Below are 20,524 nucleotides of genomic sequence, written 5' to 3' on the forward strand. Positions count from 1 at the left end.
ATATGTGCTGATGGATTACATAGAGTATACATAGTCAGACATATACACACAACAATCACACACATACACAGACACACACACAACAGCAGAAGGAGATAAACCATGTGTAACTCATGTAAGATTTACATGACGTAGGTTAATGTTACAAAATAAGAGAAACCTTAACTCTAGCAATGTCTACATACAATGTTTTTTTTACTCTTTAGTACAGCTGAATTTGGGCCATTGATGATCTTGTGTGATAGCAGAGTGTTAACAGGTGTTTTACTGTGTATTTCAGTGAGTGTGGTGCTGTACCGGTCTCAACACCTGTCTGCACCAGTTCTGGGGGATTTTCTGTACAACTGAACCGGTGTGTCAGAGCCACAGTTACTGTAAAAGCTTACTATGCAATTAAAGTAGAAAGATAACTTCTGATATTTACTGGAACGGGAGCAATAATCTTCAGAAATGGCTGATATATCCTTATCTTTTATTGAACAGGAAAAAAATCGGATCAAATTTCAATACAATTGTTCAATCCTTTCATTTAAAACATACAAAAATAGAAAAAAACAGAACACAAAGTATACATAAAGTCTATAAAATACAGTTGAAAACACAGAAATACAGAAAAGTTGAAAATACATGGAATTCAACCGAATGTAATTGAAGATGCAAAGCGGTACATATTCATTTTACAATGCTGTGTATAATGTGCGAGTACATAATGATATAATAGGCTTAAAATGTTAATAGGCTCCATAAACTAAGCCTAAGTATGTTGTTGCTGTTTCATTCTGCAGCGGCTGCCTTTTGGTGCATTTGCATTCAGTTCACTGGTTGCATTGAGTGCAAAAGCTAAAAGTGCCCACATCATTACATTTGATTTTTATTTTCATCAAGAGCATTTGAAAGCCCATTTACATTCATGCCATATTCACTCTGGGGTCCTCTCTCTCTCTCTCCCTCCTCCCTCTCTCCTTCCTCTCTATCTCTATCTATTCCCCTCTCTTTCCCCTTTCTCTCGCTCTCTCCGTCCCTCTCTTCTCCTCTATCTCTCGTTCTTCAATCTGTCTTTTCATGTCACTCCATTAGCGCTGTTGCCGAGGGAGGCTTGATGGCTTCTCTCTCTGCCGTCCTCGCGGCGGTGCTGCCGCAGCTGCCGCAGCTGCTGGGCTGTGATAAAGAGGGGGAAGAAGACAAGTTTTCACACTAATTATTACACAATAATGAAGTACTTGGGAAGAGGCACGGTGTCTATGAAGGTCAAACAGTCGCTGACATAAAGTGAATAGGGCCTATTAGAAAGTATCTATAAAGTGAACAGAGATTATTAGAAAGTGGATAGAGGCAGGGTTTTTTTTGTGAGATAGAAGCTGGTTAAGAACATTTACCCGTTACACTGGCAGTAGTTCTTGGCCCTCAGCGGCTGCCTGATGCTCTTCAGCTTCCGGGCCTTTCGCTACGGGAGAAGAATCACGTTTTCATTGATTCATTCACTCCATCAGCCCATCTCCACTCATTCAGCCCTCTGATTGCGATTTGCAAAGCAGCATGTGAGGATTTCTCAGACAGTTTTCTGGAGTCTCTTTCCCAAGGGCGGAAGTAACTAATCACATTTACTCATGTTACTGTAATTGAGTAGCTTTTTTGTATACTTTTTGGAGTATTCCGTTGTAGTAAGTCAGTAATTTTACTTTTACTTAAGTGTGTTTTTACTGACATACTGTACTTTGCTACATTTTTACTGCTACAAATTTTGCAGGCTCTCCTTGAGCACAATTGTAAATTGGCCAATTGTGGAGCCATTTGCAGTGAACAGTCAGCAAAGAAGAGAATCTGGCTTTACTTTGTGTGTGCACTTTATTTTGTAATTTCTAATTTTTCCAATAAAAGGAATCTAGTTTGAACTCTGTCCTTGTAAAATTGCATTGGAAAGATCACATCTAAAAATGTTTCTCTTTTCTAAAACGCAACTCAGTAACTTTTACTCCAAGTACATTTTAAAAGACCTACTTTTTACTTTTACGTAAGTAGGATTTCACACCAGTACTTTTACGTCTAGTTAAGTAAAATACCAGCAAAGTAACAGTACTTCTACTTGAGTAGGACACTTGAGTACTCTTTCCACCACTGCTCTGTCCTTACCCGCCTTCTTTTGATGCTCTGGTGCACGACAATGATAGAGATGATCAGCAGAACCAGCACCAGGCAGCCCACTCCCACTGCAACCCACATCCACAGGCTGAGCCCCAGCAACAGCCCTGACTTATCAGGCTGGGAGCCCTTGGCACGTGGTCGACCTATAAAAATGGACCGTGAGAGAGAGCAAGAATAACAATAATAAGTCAAAGCCAAATCCAGCGAAGAATCGATCCAGGCAAGATGTGTGCAGAGTCAGACAGTTTAGGTCCAGGCGACACGCAAGCAGCTCTCATTGATCTGAGGAATGAAACTGTGATTTTGGAATGGAATAGTGAATCCCGGTTATACGTACATTTGTGGCAGGTTGGCGTAATGATGTCCTGTGGGCTTGAGGAAAGGGACGGTGTAGTAGTAGGTTTAGGCTCTGAAAGGGAAAACACACCACACATCAGTATCACCCTTAGTGCTTATAGGGTGGTCATGCATTATTCAGTTGTCAAATAATCCTTGAAAATAAATCGTACTATATGTTGTTTAGCTGCTTTAGCCAGCGGCCATATGGGGGAGCTTTTGTGGTTTTAAAGAGTATATGGAGTCAATGCAAGGACTTCGGTAGAAGCCAGTGTCCTACCTTTAACTTTGATGTCTAGGGTCTCCTTGTACGTCGCCCCGTCCCGAGAGAACTTACACGTCCAGGTGCCTGCGTCTGAGTTGGCTACAGGGTTGAGATGGACTGGTGATGGCCCTCCTGATCCTCCACCTGGCCTCTCCCACTCCACTGTAACTTCGGGGTCCGGCCCTTTTACCTGACACTGGAGCGCAGCCTCGCCGCCCAGCTGGAGATCAGCGGAGGGGCTGACCGAGACTGACGCAGAGAGGGGAGAGAGGGGGGAGAGAGAGGATATGGGGAGAATCACAAAGAGAAGGGCAGGCTGAGCTGAACTACCAATGAAGAATTCCTTCCGGACTCACATATCCGCCATTAGAAAAAAGTGATTAGATAAAATGATTGGAAGTGCAAAATGGTGCTTTTTGAAGGAGAGTGGGTAACTTAAGTCCTTGGTTGACAAAATGGCAACACTTTTACAGACTGGATCCTCTACATTATAGAGATATTGAATGATGAACTTCGGGTGATTCTTTTTTTTTTTTTCATATATATGTAAACATTGTTTTAGAAATAATACATTTTCACCTTTTTCATTGAAGTGGCTTCCAACCTTTTAATTTTGTAAATGAATTCTTCTTACTTAATTACATAGTGGCTTGGGCGAACCGATTCTTATGAGTAACACTGATCTGTGGTAGACTATTTCTTAAATCTTTGTAGTATCAGAATAATTGGTCAGGTAATATGTTTCTTCTCCCTCATTATTCACTTCAAAGAGTATTTGCAAATACTTTTCTTGGTTTGTTTTGATTAGGTGTCAGATAGGTTTGTCACGTAGGATAATATAACGAGTGCCAGCAACCAGACAAGTATTTATATAGGCCTTTGCGTATACCTTTCTGTGATTAACTGTGATTAATCTGCTGGGAACATGTTACTACCTGTGACCACAAAAAGTGTGTGGTAGTGAGGGTTCCCATCCGCAGTACAGATGAACAGTCCAGCATCTGCTTCCTCCACTTTAGAGATCTCCAGATCCCTATCCTGTATCAACTTTGACCTGTCATATATGGCAATTTTGCCTAAAGTAGAAAATAGATGTTAGGGTAATGAACAACAGTTATTGTTGTAACACAATATATTGTGCAGTATTTGTGTCAACAGACTGTCTCTCTTCTCTTGTCTACCTTTGCGCTCGCTGCCGCTCTTCACATTCCTGGACATAATCAAATCACTTCCACGTCTCCATTCCACTGTCCTACTAACGGTGCTGGCCCCACACTCGATCTTGGCACGCTTCCCTGGTTTCGTGTGGATCACGTTACCTGCAGCTGAAAGTGCGCCCAGCACTGAGGAGAGGGGATCACACACACACGCTTCAGTTATTATAACAGTCACGTGAGAATACAATGAGCTTTGTGTATTTAGACACTGACAAATTGATGGTTTTGCATGATATTCTTATGACTTTGGATGTAAGGTGAAAGGGCAAATTGTCAGGTTTAATTTCAGGCTGTCTTTAGGCATTTGGGAAGATTACCATCATGTTCATTTTTCATATGCAGATAAAAAATCTTAATGAAATGACTTCTTAAAGTGTCACAGACATTATCAGGATCTTCATATCTTATTGTCAACTCATTGTATACTTCCAAAACGTTTATTTTACATGATTATTTACAAGTGTGTTTCACAAGTATATTCACTCACCAAAGCCAAACCACACGATGCTCCTCATATCTGATATTGGATCTGAGAGGATGATGGGAGTGTGAGTAACAGTAGTAATAATTTACATTTCTGTAATGACAAAATCACATTCTCATTTATCACAGCAGTTTATGGAGTGACGGAGAACATGTGATTCAGTTGTTTAATCCAGGATAGAGAATACCACACCGAGCTTCTGTTTGAGATGAACACCATGCCTCACCAAAGAACATGTGATCCCTAACCACCGAGCTACTTCACTAGCCTACTTCCTTCCTCTGTCTCTCTCTTTCTCTCTCCCTCTCTTTCTCTGTCTCTCTCTTTCTCTCTCTCATATTAAACAGATTTAAAACTTAGCTTCAGAAATGTAAAAAACAGACCTGAAACGATGTCACTCTACTTGAGAAATTCTTTTCTCTTTTTTTATCCCTTTTGTATTTAATTAAAGTCATCAATAATGCATGTTAAAATGCTTTGTAGGCCTATCCCTATTTTATCTGAGATGTGCATCAGATAACAAAAGCGCATTAAAGCAATAATTTTGGCGTGCAGTTTCTTCCAGCATAAGGGAGAAAATTCATATTAAAATGCCGACACACCATTTATCACTCACTTACTGCTCTGTGGTAAGCCAGCTTTACGGCCTGAGTTGCATAATTTCGAGAGCTTTTAGAATCAAATTCATAAACATGTGATACTTTAGACTAATTGTACAAATTGTCATTTTAAAACCACAAACTATAACTATTATTTTGGCTGCTTCAAATTACCACAATAATTAGAGGCTGCTCAGATTAAAATTAGTAAGTAAATTAGACAACTGCATCCAAATTCAATTCAAAACAAGCTAATTTTCTTTTTGACATATTATCATGGATTGATTCACCACAGTGACTGAGCAATAAAGAGGCATAAAAAGAGATCATAAAGCATTTCTCAGAGTTATAATTAGGTTGATTTGGACATATAGGTACACAACAAGTCTGAAGCACCCAAAGTGCCAATAAGGCACATTTTCCCTTTTCACAGTTGAGGAACTTACACTTCAACATTTATTTAAAACTCTAATAAAGGGTTTCAAATACAATACACGACGATTAGAGTCGGATACGAAGATAGAAGACAGGAACCTAATGGACTCTTAAATTTATAAATAAGAAGCTATGGTTACAAACTGAAGTGTCACTTTTTTGTTTAGCTGAAATGGATGCACCCATCATTACGTTTAGTCTTTGACATTTAGAAATATTGCAGGCCTACATGTTTGAAATAAGAAAATGTTTTCCGAATGGTAAAATAAAATCCATGTGTTTTATCTTACAACATAAAAATAGTTTTCAAGTCTAGTTTCAAAACTTACCTGGAGCCGTAGGTTAATGCAGTGTGGTTCATGCAATTAAAAAAAGGCTAAAATAATCTTTCTTCTCCTTTCAGTGCTTCATTTCATCGAAGACGACAGTGCAAGGATGCAAAGGGTGATGAGGGCGGAAGAGATCTAAGAAGAAAACTTGAGTTTGGAAAGTTGTAGGCCAATGCAAACCCCAGCTCTTTGTGGGTTTGCTCATGATGCGCTTTCTTGCAAACTCGGCCTGGGATTTCTTACATGGTCTAGATTTGAGCTAGTTCAGCAAATAAGTCTACGCTCACTTCAAAACACTCCTTTTCAAATAGCCTAAACTAGGCTGCCTCACAAAAATGTGTAAAATAATCAAAGAATGTGATCTCATACACCACTTCGGTTTTTAATGTATGATGTCAAAATTATAACACAACACATTTTATAAATAGACCAGTTGTAGCTACTGGAAATGTATATTATGATAAAACCAAATCCCTGCCAACGCAATCACACTGAAGACAGAATGGCAGAAAGACAAGTCTTTATTTGTCAGAGCAAAAGTAACAAAGGATTTTTTTTTTTTTGCAAAATAAAAACAAAATAGAACAAAAAAAAAAACACCCAGATATCACCCTCACCGCACTTTAAAGAACAACCAGTTTGGTTTGGTGTTTGACTTATTTATTTCATTTTTTTTTTAAACACACATTTGAACTGTATATTTTTTAATTTTAATGACGTTTTCTCTTATCGTGGATGTTGAACTGTTATTTACTTCCTCATTGAAACGGTTAGAGGAGGAGGAGGAGGAGGAGGGGGAGGAGGAAGGTGGTGCCTGGCTGAAGTGATGACATCAAAGCTGCCACTGTCCAATAAAAGAGGGAGGGGGTTGGGAGCAACATGTTTTGATGGGGAGGGGCAGTGTCCACTGATGCCGATGGAAACTGACAGAATGTGGATTGATAGTAATAGTGGAGCAAACATACTAAGGAGTGAATGGACCAACAGCCTAGCAACAAAAGTCCCACTAACGTTTGGTGTGTATTCAAGCGATCAAAAGAAACATCTCCCTCCCCAACACCGTAACTGTACATCTGCACCAATTTATGTAAGTGTGTACATAAGCCATCTGAGAAGTGTATTTACAACCTAATTTTGTCAGTTCTGAAGCGTGCCAGGGCATTCTTAGTAGCTTGGTGGGGTGCGACTATGCATGTTGTGTTGTGTGTGCATTTGTGTTAGCGTCCACACTCTCCTCCCTCACTCAAAGTCTGACTCTCCTTCGTCTCATTCAGCCACTCTCCGGTAGAAGTAGAGGTATCCCAGGTCTTTGGGCGGCTTCTCTGACGCACACACTTTCTGATCGTTGAAGATGACCCACCTGAGGAAATGACAGAGCGAGAACACAGTTCACAAAGAGCCACTTGATTATGGACAGGTTATGGATTTGATGATGCATACTCAACAGGGTGGCACATAAAATTAAAGAGTCTCATTCCAGCATGAATTAACCACCACTTGAGAAAAGTGACACCTACTGTTACCAAGTGATTGACAGCATAACATTAAAACAAATTATAGTACTTTATGAGGGATAGTCTAGTAGATCATTTCAGTCCTGTGTTGAAAGGAGCATCACAGCTGTACAGACAGAATCCTTTATAATTTCAAGATATGGGATGAAACTAATTTCCCCACAGGGATAATTAAAGTTTCATCTTATCTCGATTAAGTTCAGGTAATGAGTTTTTTTCTTCCCAGATGGATATATACCATTTGAACTTTTCAAATCTACCAAAGGTTAGTACTTTGTACTGTGTTCACATCAATAGCTATGGAACTGTTTAAGGCCCAAACTAGAAGTGGAGTATGGTGCCCCCTGCTGAGCCACTGCCACCCCCACTACTTCAATCAGAATTTGATTTTTTTTTAAGATGATTTTTCACTGTCACACTGCATAACTGTCATACTGCATAACTGAAATACTGAATAGAGAGCTGACAGCATATAATAGAAACACAAATATATTGTGACGTTTGCATTTTTGTTGTTTTGGAACACTGGGGAAAAATGGATCTGCATTCTACTTTACTACTTACAGGATGTGACAGTTTCAAAGAGATTTGTTAACAGTAGGTTCTACCCTTCAAAAACGACGGGTTAGGGCTTTGAAACAGTAAAATATTCATAGAAGCACAGAGTGCAGTGAAGTACTTACTGTTGGTCCTTCTTGATGTGACAGACATAGTGGCCGCACATTGTGCTTGTCCCCATGTGGCTGATGAATGCAAACAGCTCATACTCTGGACAACAGAAAGGAACCAGTTATTGAACTGTAAATTATCAAATTAATATGTTGCTTCCAAAAACAGAAATGTGACTTGACATTTTGAGTTTCTCATCAGATCCCTGCAACTAATTCATAAGGACATATTCTGAGCTGATATCTCCTTTCCCCTCCCTTTCTCCTGGACTCACTGCCTGGTCCGTCTCTGACTCGCGGCCCAGGTGGAGGCTCCCTGCTCCCCTCACTGTCCCCCGCTGAGCGGCCTCCTTCAGACACATCCATGGACTCCAGGTCATCCAGGTGGGAGAAGATCCAGTCGACTGCCCGCTCCAGGACATTACTCTGGGACACAGAAGAACAGCCATATTGTCAGAGGACATGGACAAGTAGAGGTTTTGGTGAAGTAATCTTTTTCAGTAGTCCCTTTTGATATTATACTTTAAGAGTTAGAGAATCAGTGACGACTGATGCCATTTCTTCAAGGGTTGACCACCAGAAAATAGAAACATTTATTCACTGCAAAATACATTGGATGGAGGGATGGGAGCACTTAAACAACTATTCTTTGACAAATAGCACTATATGGTAGTTGCAATTATTTACTTGGGTTGTGATGCTTTAATAAAGCATTCAAAATACCCTGAAAATTAATTTGTATGTATGGCCAAATGTTCAATAACGTCACTATCTTTCTCAATAGTAATATTCAATGGAAACATTCATTGGTTACACTGAATTTAACCTCTGTACTGTTATTAAAGCAATACATTTCCTCTGCTCATCAATATGAATTAAAAAAAAAAATCAATTCACATATTCTATGTTACGTGTCATTTCTATGTTATCAATGGTGACAAAAAAATAAGTCATCATTTGTCACCTAGGTCACAGGCCTGTTACAACCAACCTACAAGTGGGGTAGTTTGTGAGTGTGAGAACATTCTCAGGTAAAGTAATACTGGGAAAGGTAGTGGGAGCTACAGAGAATAATTTTGTCACAGACACTGTTGTTGGCAACATTGTTGGCAAACTCTGCCAAGCCAAACTGGAGATAATTCAAATTTAACTTCTTACCGGTGCTAACGCAACTCCACTTGAGTGCCATGCTGCTGCTAATTTTTGTTGTGGGATTGAGGCAAATGATGAACGTTATCAAACCAGAGTACAAAATTCGAGGAATGATGGAACTGTGGTTACATCACTGTCGGAAAAACAGGGGACGGCTATGCCTGTTTTGGCACAGTTTTACTTTTAAATTAGTCAAAATCCCCATCTGTAATTGGATGCAGTTGAATCAATCAGTTTCTAACCGTGGCTCTAAGTGCTTTGGTAGCCTGGTCTCGGCTGAAGCCCATGGAGACGATCGTTGCCAGGTGCTCCTCAGACAGGCTCTCAGTGGGTGTGGTCCCAGGGGCGGAGCTGCAGCCAGGCAACACCAGGGGGGCAGAGAAGTCTGCAGCCAATCACAAACAGAAGATTATGCATACTGAGAACAGCAGTGAAACTGATTGATTATTAGCTCACTGGTTAATTTCCAATGCTCTACCCACCTGGGTCATCCATATGGCCCATGACCCAGTTCATGGCAGCATCGATTCCAGTGTTCCCAGTGTAGTACACCGCTTTCCTGCAGGCCTCCAGTGGGAATCCCATTTCACATAACTGGGACACAGTGGAGTCATCCAGGACTGGGGCTGAGTGTGTCAAGAGGAGAGAGGGTTGAATTACTTGGATGTACTCTGGAAAGTTTATTTCACCGGGATGTGACTTTTTCCATTTTTTGTGAACTATAAGAAGAACATCATTGTCCTGCTGTTTGTGTCCCTGAGCACATCCTTTGTTTAAACAAAAGTGGAAAAAAAAATATAATAAATGGTTCTTCTGACACAAGGTAAAACAATGAAAATAACATATTAAAACACTTACTTATATACTCCAAAAAAGAACAACTTGGACATGGCTGCCATCATTTGAAATGTAAAATCAATCACCTCACACGATGCAAAAGTAAACAAATCATGAGGTAACACAAAGTCACATGCAAAACACAGAAGAAAAACAAAAAGGTGGAAAGGAACAAAAGGAAGAAACAAGGGTGGACAAAAAACAGTATCATCGAGGAAGGAGGAAAAGAGCAGAAACGACAGACAGACTGACACAGCAGTGGGGAGTAGAGCGAGTCGTCCTCCTCGTTGCCATGGGAACCCAGGATACCTTTGACCTCCACGTCTGGGGTCATGAGTGGGGGCGGGGCCACCTCCGGTAGAAGCTCCTCCCCTGGCTGCTGGCCGGTCCCACGGAGCGCACTCAGATCCAGAGTGTCAGGAACGTCAATGCTCACGTCTGCACAGAACAAAATCAAACACCATTAAAACGATTTTTTCAATTATCCATCACCTACTGCTGTCTGGGTTCCTGCAGATTTTCAATTTAAAATTTCCATACTTTCTCCTGATGTTCATTTCTTGGCTAGATTCAAGGATTTTGGCTGGCGTTCCAATATAATTTATTCTGTCAGTGGCTGTCAACAAGGCAATATCTCAAGATTAATCTTCATAAAAACAAATATCACAACATGTTAAATGACAGCGGGCTTACATAAAATGAATTATTGTAAGTGTATCATGGTAAAACTTTCCAAACTTTTTATCCAATTCCAAAACTTTCCAATACCTGGAAATGATCATATTGAGTTAAATAGTTTTCCAGAACTTCCAGACTTTTGTAGGAACCCAATACTATAGCCCAGTTTGTCTCTGTGATAAATAAGTTAAGGTTATATCAAAACACTGTTACAGAGTCTCACACAGGAGGATAATTTTGAACATAACTGAAATGCCTGATCAGTGAGTAGACATGCCCATCTCTGGTAGGAGTACAGAAGTTTGTGCACAGCAACATAAATATTTGTCTCTTTAAGACAAATATTTATCACTATATCCTTTTGCTCACCCAGTTTTTTGGGGACCCAGTCAAGGCCAAAGGTGAACTTCTTAATCTGGATAACCAGGTGGTCAGGGAAAGAGGCAAAGCGGGTTGTTCTGACAAATGGGACAAAAGCTGACATTAATAAACACATCTTATGATTTGTTCCAAAGAAAAACTTTCAGTATGTGCATGGCTGTCTTTCTCCCTACTTGGTAGCAGTGGTCTTGGCCTGCACAGCTGAGCTCCAGAAGTCTGTGAGGATCTCTGGTTCGCTGAGAGCTGCCATGCAAGCTGTGAAGGGGATTTGGGCTCGCACTGTTGGGGCAGGGCCTGCTGAAGAGTCCGCCTCCTCACGCCGACGCTCCGCCTCCTGCAGCTCCTCTGTTAGAGAGGAAGGAGGACACAATAAAGACCTTGCACCCCACTGTGTTCTCCTAAACAGCACGGGGCATCAAACCAAAAAAAGGATCATGTCCAACACATACAGAATCCCTATTCAATTACCTTACAACAGGACTCTCTACGCATTCACCACCTCTGATCACAGTTAAACAAGCTTACAGCATTGATATACATGATAAATATTTGCAGCCTCTTTTGTTCCTTCCTACAGCGCAGTGTGAAGCCGAGGTTTGTCTTCTGTGTTCGTGTAGCCCTTCCACTATGGCCTGTTCCTGCAACACTGGTGGCATTTTGGTTATGCAAATCAAGAGACTGTAGTCAGCTCCACCAATCAAAAGTAATGTAAACCTAATGTCAAGCCTGTAGTCAGCTCTGGCCATCAGAAGTAATACTTACACGAGCCAAACCCACCTCAGCTGGCTTGCTCCAAATTAAATTGAGACAATTGGCCTACACATAATGCCCCAAATGATATAAAATTATCGCTGATTTTTAACAATTGCAACTGAGGTGATGTAGTCACTAATTTGCATTTTTAGCTGTATTAGATTTGCATTAGTGTGTTCAGTGTGGTCACTACAGCAACATTCACCCACAGTGTCGAAAGTTGGCTTCAAAAACACGCCCGCTTCCTGCCCCCCTTAGTTAGCACTAGTATCCCATCAGCCTCTCACCTGTGTTGGTGGCCTGGTCCATGGGCACAGGCAGCTGGAGGATATAATCCACCCGCTGTGTGTACTTGGCTTTCTGTGACTGTTGACACACAATCCTCTCCTCCACCAGGAACCTGAAGGCTTCGGATGGGTTGGGCCCAGAGCGACAGTTCCTCTGTGGGTGAAAGGAAATAATGATGTAGGGGAAGTGCTGGGGACCAAAAAAAGAGGGGCAGAGTGAGCTCAACTTTACCTCCACCATGTTTATGAAGTGCAGTAAAAACTCCTGAGCATCCTGCTGCCGATTGGTGGAGAACTCTGGGTGGCCCCGCCCAACAAGTGCTTTGAACATTCGTGGTGCTATGCCAATTTGGTCTCCCTGGAAACAAAGTATAAAGAGGATTTGTCAGCAGTAAGAATTAATATTAGCTGGACCATGTTCTCGCTCATTTCTGGGAGTAAATCCCAGATGTTCCAGGGACATCTGTTAAAGCCCCGACTTGTAAATCCACTGTAAATGATTGTTTCTTCTTACCCTGGGTTCAGACGCACTGTGTTCATCGCCGGGATCTGGTGCTGGTTTGGAATACTCTCCTGACAACAGACCATAGCCCAGCTTGGCTCTGTGATAAACAAGCAAAGCTGACATCAGTGTGCGCCCAAAAACATAATAGAGTCTCACACAGGAGGAGGATTTGGATATAAGCCTAGATGTATTTTTGTCTTTCAAATAATGTGATGGCATGCCTAATCAGAGTGGGGACTCTGGTGGGAATACAAAAGTTTGTGCACAACAACAAAAGTGGAGAAAGTTCATTAGAATTAGGCCTTCACATACACATCAACAATCATATTGTGAAATTACAAATTAGGGCTTATTGCTTAATTAGCCATCCTCGCCAACTGTCAGTGCAGTGTGTTGAGTCAAACTGAACTGCAAGTAGGGACAACGCCGAAGTCCACAAGTGGCACTGTACTTGTGCCTTATATCCAAGGGTCGGGCAATTCTACACATCAGAGACAACTAAAAAGTGTCAAGACACTGTGCAGCACATACACACGTGAGCAGTAGGGCTGCACGATATTGGAAAAAACTGACATTGCAATATTTTTTTTTTCTGCGATATATATTGCGATATGAAAAAATCCAGGAATTTTCACCAAATGACTTGAATAGCTCTATCAAGCCTTGCCCCTTTAAGAAGGTGGCCTTGTGGGTAACCTGTGCGGGTGACGTAGTAGAAATGAGTGTGTTTTTAGCCGCAGCCAGAGTGAGTTGCAGGATGCTAAGTGAGTAAAGTTACCATAGTTAGCAGAAAAGAGCTTAGAGCGTCACCGAGAGGCCGTGCATTATGTTCCCTGCTGTACCGAAATAAAGTGCCAGTTCTCCACTGCAGAGTTGGGCCGGACTAAAAAGCTTGTTACCAGCTACGAGCCAGGCTAAGCTAAAATAGGCTAGCACAACACCAGAGGCTTCCCAACTACGATTCGGAGCCGCGAAAGCTGGAAAGGTAACATACGCTAGTCTTATAACAAACCCTTAAATCGGAGTAAATTATGTTAAACTTAAATTAAATTATAACTAACTATAACTAATTATAACTTAAATTAGTCAAGGAAAATGAGAACCGTGCAAGTTTTCCTTTTGTATCAAGCAGCAAAAAAGTTGTAGCATGACGTGTTTGAGTTCATTTGCCTTAACTTGACATTGCACGTCCTGCGATGTGACTATTGCACATGCGCACATCGCGATGACGATGCTGAAACGATATATCGTGCAGCCCTAGTGAGCAGTGTGGACCATAACACAGACTTTTAAGTTTCACTTTTGTTTTCACAATGAGAGCCTCTGTCATTTTAGATAAGATACAACAAGAGCAAATCTCTTTTCTCCTGCAATGGCACAGTGCTAAAAGGATGTGAGGCAAAGTGTGGAGATAAGTCTGTCTGGCACTGCAGATATCAATACAGCGGTCAGATTCAGGAGGAAAACAAAAATTACATTTTCAAAAAGTAGCCGCCTGGAAAGGAGTCAGTAATCAGCTTTATGGCCAACAGCTGGCACACTGTGTGTGTGTATTTATGTGGACCGTTTCTTTCACCTACTGTGCGTGCACAATGGTACCTCTTTCAGACACAAAGGAAAAAAGAGGACAAGCCGAGTGTGTGAATGCATGTGTGTGGGATTTGTGCTACATAAACACTGCTATGTGAAGAGACTTTGGATTTCTATTGTAACATTTTATCAAACATTTGTCATGACTTCCCTGCGTTACCACTGATGAGTATTTTGTGACATCTACTGGTAAAACAGCTAGTCACAGACAACAACTACACAGCAGAGCAACTCCTGCACTGCGTTCTATCACTTTATGTGGAAGTTAGAAGAGGACACTCACACTTGGGTTTTGAAGTCCTGGGTGGGGTCGCTTGGGGCTTCATCAAAGATCTTGTCAATGTTAGACACATACCTAGCAGGCATGAATAAAAGGGCATGAAACAAGTTCTTTACATTCAGTATGTTATTCTCATCAATCAACCTTTAATACTCTTGTAATGATCAGCTTGGCAGAAATATCTTCACTGTAGACTATATTAAAGATTCACACTGCTTTGTTACAGCAAGTGCTACGGCCAACCGAACAACTGGGAGGCACAGGAGGTAGGAGGTTCTGAGAGAGAGACGAGGTACTGACTTGCTCTGGAAGTCGGGCACGGTGAAGAGCACTTGCATGACAGAGTTGAGGTAGCAGCTGTTGCCCAGGTTCTTCATGCCGGTCAGGCCGGAGCCCGACAGGGGCCGCAGGCTGGTTCCAGACTCCTGGATCACCTCCCACTCACCCACCCGCTGGTTCACAGCAATCTCCAGCTCTGTCATAGTCCTCTCGGTCTGAGAGGGGAGAAGACAAAGAGATAAAAGATTGAGTGAAGCTGAGTGAAGCTGGGCACACACTTACACAACTTTAGACCCGATTTAGCTGTCCCAGACAAGTTTTTCAGATCTGAGACAAAATCTGGAGAAAATGTCTGTGACTGTAACTGAAGCTCGTTAAGTTTGCACGGGTCCAAGAGGCAGTATGATCAAGTCTTTGCACCGTCTCAGACATCCAGAGATTTTCAAACATGTTTGATTTTGTCAGCACAAAATCAGCAACGCTCTTGTAGTGCGAGTTATGTAAAGACGAGTTTTGAGAACGATGAGCAGCAATAGCCAATGAGCCATTGCGATGAAACCAGGCAGAAACCACAAAACAAAACATAATCATGGCTTTTTTTTTTTTTTTTCCCAGCACAGTACACATACAGTAAGGGCTGCAAGCCGGCCTTCCTTCTCAAGCTTCATTTTAGCACAACCCCCCTTCACCCCCCGTCTGTGCCACATCGTTAAGTGTGCGCACCATTACTTTGGCAGGACAAGAAACTACAGAATGGTACACAGTGAGAGGTACCGAGATCTTAGGTTTTTGACAGTCGTGTAGTCTGCACTTGGCATAAGATGAGAAACAGGTGGCAAAGAAATTAATGGCAGCAGGGAGTTGGAGAAGAAACAGGTGTGGAGGAAAGTAATTGAGGGGGAAAAGCAGGCAGTACGTGATAATGTGGATGTGGTGAACATAAGAGCATACATGAGATATAAATGATAGACAGTAATATAAAAAAAGAGTCAAGAAGAGGTAGCCAAGAAGGAGAAACGGAGAAGAACAGGACAAATGTTTGATAAAATGAATTTTGCGAGGTATTGGTTTTCTAAGAGCTACTGGCTATACAACATTACTACTGAATTTCAGACCCCTCTCTAATACCATGTAATCAATGGCAGCTCTATGAGGCAGAACCAGCGATAACTGTCTGGACATCTGCCAACAGGGAAAAATCCAATATCTCTGAGTAATTTTGTCACACTCGAATGGTAAAGCAGGGGGCTGGGCAGTACCTTTCCCTTGAAGAACATAATCAGATATGTAGAAAACCAGTTGGAAAAGTGGGCACATTTTAGATTTACACAGGTCAATTTGTGCACTAGATATAAAAACAAAGGCATTTGCTTCCACTTAAAAAGCAGAGAAGCTCATTGTGAGGATCTTACCTTCTCCATGGTCATCATGTCGATGCCAAAGTGAGACAGGTGCTCTGGTAACTTGGGATCCAGTACCATGTCATCCTCATCATAGGAATACACATCTGGACATACAACAAAGAGTTAGCAATCAAGGAAGCATTTAGATTCATACAAATGCACTTATGCAGTTCAACAATGTTCATGAATAAAGAGACTCACTATATGTGCGTATCGGTGATAGATATTTTACATTTTCACTAGGGATGCACCGATACCGATACTGGTATCGGTATCGATACCCGGCTAAAATGGAATATCGGTATCTGAGATTTTACCCAAGACTAAAATCTGATACCGAAAGCCATGAGTAACATGTAAGCAAACTGTCTTCATTTTATGCATTTGTGGCACATAGAAGCCTGTATTCCTCAAACAGTGGGAAAAACAAGGATTTTATCTCAATAATTTTGTCCATTGACCCCAAACTAAGGAAGTAAGCCTGCACTGTTCAGTAAAAGTAATGGATCGGATCGGTACTCAGTATCGGCCGATACTTAAACTTTCATACTCGTAATCGGTATCGGCATTGAAAAAGTGGCATCGGTGCATCCCTAATTTTCACCGCAGAAGAGCGGTTATACCATATCCTTACCTGCTCCGTCTGGGGTGATGGTGCCCAGTTTGACAGCAAGCGGGTGTCCAGTCTGCTGGAAGTGGAGCAGGGCATGGTTGTTTCCCCCAGAGCCATCAAAATACCTGCGGCCACACAGGACTTTGCCATCCGTCAGGTTCATCCACAGGTTCTCCTGCAGATCGCACACCTCACACCGCCAGCCACTATGATGGAGAAATGGCAAGTACCATAAAACGTCCAATAAACCCCTCTTCTAAATGAATAGCCTGACTCTTGTAGAACCCTGGAAGATCTTGTAAGTTTTTACAAATAAAACGGCCATCTCTAACCCGGGCAAAAGATTCTGTTATTGGAGACACAACAGCTTGCTCAGTGCATCAATATATCAGTGGATCCTGAATGTAAAAGCATGATCGCCTGGACATTTTCATTGTTGACCCTAATAAACACCTGGGCTACTATTATAGGTTTTACAGTATGTAGAGACAGAGATACCTTCTTTACAGTTTTGTAAATCCTCTTATGCGTTTTACAGTACAATACAGTCAGCGCAGCTGTTTAATGAGATAGCTCATCTGTAAGGAACTGCATCATAACTAGTGTAATGCTGAAACAATTAGTCGATTGACTAAAAATGTATCAGCTTCACGAATGCAAATGCAGATTTGATTGCTGTTCTCCGTATACTTTGGGCTTTTTATTTGGCTGCTACACTAAGTAAACTATTTTAAGACATCACTTTGGGCTCTGGTAACTTGGTAAATGGGCATTTGTCATTATTTTTGACATTTTATAGACTAAATTCCTAATCGAGAAAAGTATTCGATAGATTAATCCATAATGAAAATAATCGTTAGTTGCAGCCCTTCTGTAGCGAAAGGACAGTTGTGACCTCATGTCTCACCTGGGTGGGATCTTGAGTCCGTTGTCAAGCTGTTTGAGGTCGACGGCATGCCGTGACTCCTGTCTCACCTCTCCATCCCATTGTTGAACTTGCAAGGTATGAGACACTGAGTCCGCTGACATGAGACCCGCCATGGACAGAGACACCTTAAAGGACAGCAATCGAATCAACAGAGATTTAAAATACACCTAAGTGTAACAGGTAGGGATGAATGATACTTCAGTCACAGTATAGCAATGCCAAGCTTTTACCTGACAACTGAGAAATCAAAGAAAATCAAATTTGAACTATTGCATTACTTGAAGTATCACAGTTTATGGTCCGTATGCAGACTGTGTTGGTGAAATTAATGTTTGAAAACATGTGTGCCAATGTTCAAATGTTAAGGAATATATAATGACAAACTAGCCAAAGAGCTATGCAGATTCCCAAAATGTGCCACAAGCCTCTGTGTTCTATCTCTGCGTTTATGAATCCAATCGTTACATTTTATTGAACACACTATTTTTGTCCACTTTGTCATGGCTTTGTGATACTAACTTCGTATTCATGATACTTGAGTTTGTTATAGTATTGTAGGGTAGTATATTGCCATTATGACAAGCTTACTGGTAACAGAAATCCTTTTGTCTCTCACCATGAACTGACTGATTTAAAGAGTAAATCAACACGAAGTCACATAGGGCAGAAAATTGCTGCTGCACTGCTCTCTATGGGTTGGAAGCATGCTGCACTTCTGGCCACACCCAAATCGCTGATGTCAAAGCAGGTATTTTGCCTTTGACATCTGATAGAAAAAAACACCTGCTTTGACATCACTGATTGAGGTGTGGTCCGAAGTGCAGCATGCTATACATTTTCAACCCCTAGAGAGCAGTGCAGCAGCAATTTGCCTGCCCTATGTGCCCTAGCATCGATTTGCTCTTTAAGTCCTGTATCAATAAAACTTCACAGAGGAACTAACAGACAAGATATCTCACCCGCTCTCTCACAACATCAGGCATGGAGCAAAGGTCATCTGAGGTCACTTCCTGTCTGTCAGGGAAGAGGACAACCTTCACTTCCTCCTCATACTGCTCCTGCTCCACATCAAAACCGCCTTCAATCCCTGGGAGACAGACCAGAAGTATGAGGGGAGGAAAACATTACTAAGTCTCATCAGAGGACACCTATACATCTGTGTTTGTGTCAGTACTGTTCCATGCACTCACCTATAGCCAATCTAGTGGGCTTTTTCTTAGGTGGGTGTCCGGATCCGGAGTTATTGTCATCTTCCTTCTGAGGGAAATTAGATTTGGCATCAGTGGGTGTTGAGAGTGTTGCATTGCACATCAAAAGAAATGGTGATGACTACGTGAAACTTCATTTATGAGATGGAAAAGGGCAGTACTTTAAGGAAATTAAGAACTAGGAAAGGTGCCCAATTGATGCAGTCACTTGTGATCACCTGAGTCTTACGGGTCCGGGTGATGTGCAAGTAAGCCCGCTGACCAGTCCGGGTATGGTGCCTGTCCACATACTGACTGCCAAAGCCCAGGAAACTGTTCATGCACACATACAGGCCTCCTTCACTCTCCTGGGAAAAAAAGACACAGGCAGTGTGAAATGTTGTTGCATATCCTCATCTCTCTGCGTGACACTACACTGGAATGTTGTAGTTAGAGGCAATGTAGGCACAACACTGTCTGACCATGACACAGTATCAACTATTACACAGCAAACTAGCTGTCTAGTCAGCATGCTAACGTTTGCTATTATTTAGCTAAACATTGATTTTAATGCTAGCTAAGTCCACCGTGAGACTTTAACTGTCAATGTTGAGGTGTTATGGGTTATGCTGAAAACTAGGTGGAACAGTCATGCCACTGTTGAGACCAAAGAAACAGTCACGTTAGCTTGCTAGCTACTTTGACAGCACACCCGGTTAAACTAACCCAGCTAACAAGCTAGGATAGCTAAGCTTCCATTACAGTGCATTAGCTTAGCTTAGCTCGCTAGATAGTTGAGTGACTGGAGAATCAAGGAAGCAAATGAGTTAAAGCAGGATAGCAGATATACAGCGTTACATTAGACAAAATCAAGGAAGAGAGGAATGAAATCAGAAATGAAAAAACACTGTTAGCTGACGTTAAGTAAGGGATGATGGCTCACCGGCGAGGAAAATGACAAGGCGCATTCGTCTTTGTGGACACGGTCCCCGGGCCTTGGAACCCGAATTGTGGACAAAACTGACATCAAAACCTCGCTAACCTCCGCCATGACACGCTAGCTAGTTCTGCCTTTCAATGGGACACTTGCTCTTCTAAGTTTGGACCCCAGCCTTTGATTCCCCAGCTCGGAAGAGTATCCGTTGTTTGGGTCGTCTTCTCCCGTCTGCCTGGCTGAATGAATCACTGATGCTCGCCTTGTGTTGTCGAGGCAAGGCCGAGCGGACTCGGCTGCCGCACGCTCACGAGTTGCGGTTAACTACCGTAAACTATAGATTAAGGGCACCTGCCATAATTTTCAATGCAGTAACTTCAGATTAATGTCACACTTACCAAATTGACTGCATTTTCTGTCTGCATTTAGGCCGTCGCCAATTGATTGTATTAGCAATTAGTTCACCAAACAATAGGTAATCGTTAATCATTATTTTCGTTAAACCTAACTAATTTTGTCAGTTTATAGAACATTTCTATATTTACGGTAAAGTCTGTTGAACTCAACCAGCGGCTACCCTCTCGCGGCTACATGGAAGTATTGCAAGACGATTTACCAACAACGAGCAAAACAGGGAAAATGTGTACCGGCGGTATTTGTCCCTAATTAAAACATATCTACAAATTTACTCTAGCCTGATTTAAAGAAGCGGGATTGCCAGTTAAACA

The 20,524-nt window shown here is 41.7% G+C and overlaps 2 protein-coding genes across 3 annotated transcripts; both read right to left on the reverse strand.

The window, feature by feature from the left end:
- Window positions 1-453: 453 nt before the first annotated feature.
- Window positions 454-5,941, reverse strand: LOC139919429 (neogenin-like). The gene is made up of 9 exons (XM_071909171.2): window positions 5,808-5,941; window positions 4,448-4,489; window positions 3,925-4,086; window positions 3,679-3,819; window positions 2,759-2,992; window positions 2,480-2,551; window positions 2,131-2,285; window positions 1,377-1,444; window positions 454-1,158 (listed from the first exon to the last, which is right to left on the reverse strand). The coding sequence occupies exons 2-9, from the start codon at window positions 4,473-4,475 to the stop codon at window positions 1,074-1,076; spliced, it is 945 nt and encodes a 314-aa protein (XP_071765272.1). The 5' UTR covers window positions 4,476-4,489; window positions 5,808-5,941; the 3' UTR covers window positions 454-1,073.
- A 359-nt stretch (window positions 5,942-6,300) lies between these two features.
- Window positions 6,301-20,058, reverse strand: usp5 (ubiquitin specific peptidase 5 (isopeptidase T)). 2 transcript variants are annotated; one of them, XM_071908258.2, is made up of 20 exons: window positions 19,806-20,058; window positions 19,102-19,230; window positions 18,866-18,929; window positions 18,635-18,762; window positions 17,655-17,800; window positions 16,769-16,953; window positions 16,144-16,238; window positions 14,753-14,946; window positions 14,456-14,527; window positions 12,592-12,679; window positions 12,310-12,435; window positions 12,078-12,231; window positions 11,211-11,382; window positions 11,026-11,114; window positions 10,288-10,416; window positions 9,624-9,767; window positions 9,384-9,526; window positions 8,265-8,415; window positions 8,005-8,089; window positions 6,301-7,167 (listed from the first exon to the last, which is right to left on the reverse strand). In XM_071908258.2, exons 1-20 carry the CDS (start codon window positions 19,911-19,913, stop codon window positions 7,074-7,076), a joined length of 2,496 nt encoding a protein of 831 aa, XP_071764359.1. In that variant the 5' UTR covers window positions 19,914-20,058; the 3' UTR covers window positions 6,301-7,073. The 2 variants fall into 2 exon arrangements, with proteins under 2 accessions (XP_071764359.1, XP_071764352.1); XM_071908251.2 differs by having other exon boundaries at window positions 18,866-18,932.
- Window positions 20,059-20,524: the final 466 nt, after the last annotated feature.

Source organism: Centroberyx gerrardi, chromosome 12 (assembly GCF_048128805.1).
Source record: "Centroberyx gerrardi isolate f3 chromosome 12, fCenGer3.hap1.cur.20231027, whole genome shotgun sequence".
Taxonomy (NCBI): Eukaryota; Metazoa; Chordata; class Actinopteri; order Beryciformes; family Berycidae; genus Centroberyx; species Centroberyx gerrardi.

Excerpts from the sequence above, each read along its gene's own strand:
- LOC139919429 (XM_071909171.2), bottom strand. The coding sequence starts at position 4,475 with ATGAGGAGCATCGTGTGGTTTGGCTTTG. Across the intron at positions 2,552-2,758 it reads CCTAGACATCAAAGTTAAAG|AGCCTAAACCTACTACTACA; the intron begins GTAGGACACTGG and ends TTTCCCTTTCAG. Across the intron at positions 2,286-2,479 it reads TACGCCAACCTGCCACAAAT|GTCGACCACGTGCCAAGGGC; the intron begins GTACGTATAACC and ends CCATTTTTATAG.
- usp5 (XM_071908251.2), bottom strand. The coding sequence starts at position 19,913 with ATGGCGGAGGTTAGCGAGGTTTTGATGTCAGTTTTGTCCACAATTCGG. Across the intron at positions 18,763-18,865 it reads GCCCACTAGATTGGCTATAG|GGATTGAAGGCGGTTTTGAT; the intron begins GTGAGTGCATGG and ends TCTGTCTCCCAG. Across the intron at positions 14,528-14,752 it reads GTGCCCGACTTCCAGAGCAA|GTATGTGTCTAACATTGACA; the intron begins GTCAGTACCTCG and ends CATGCCTGCTAG.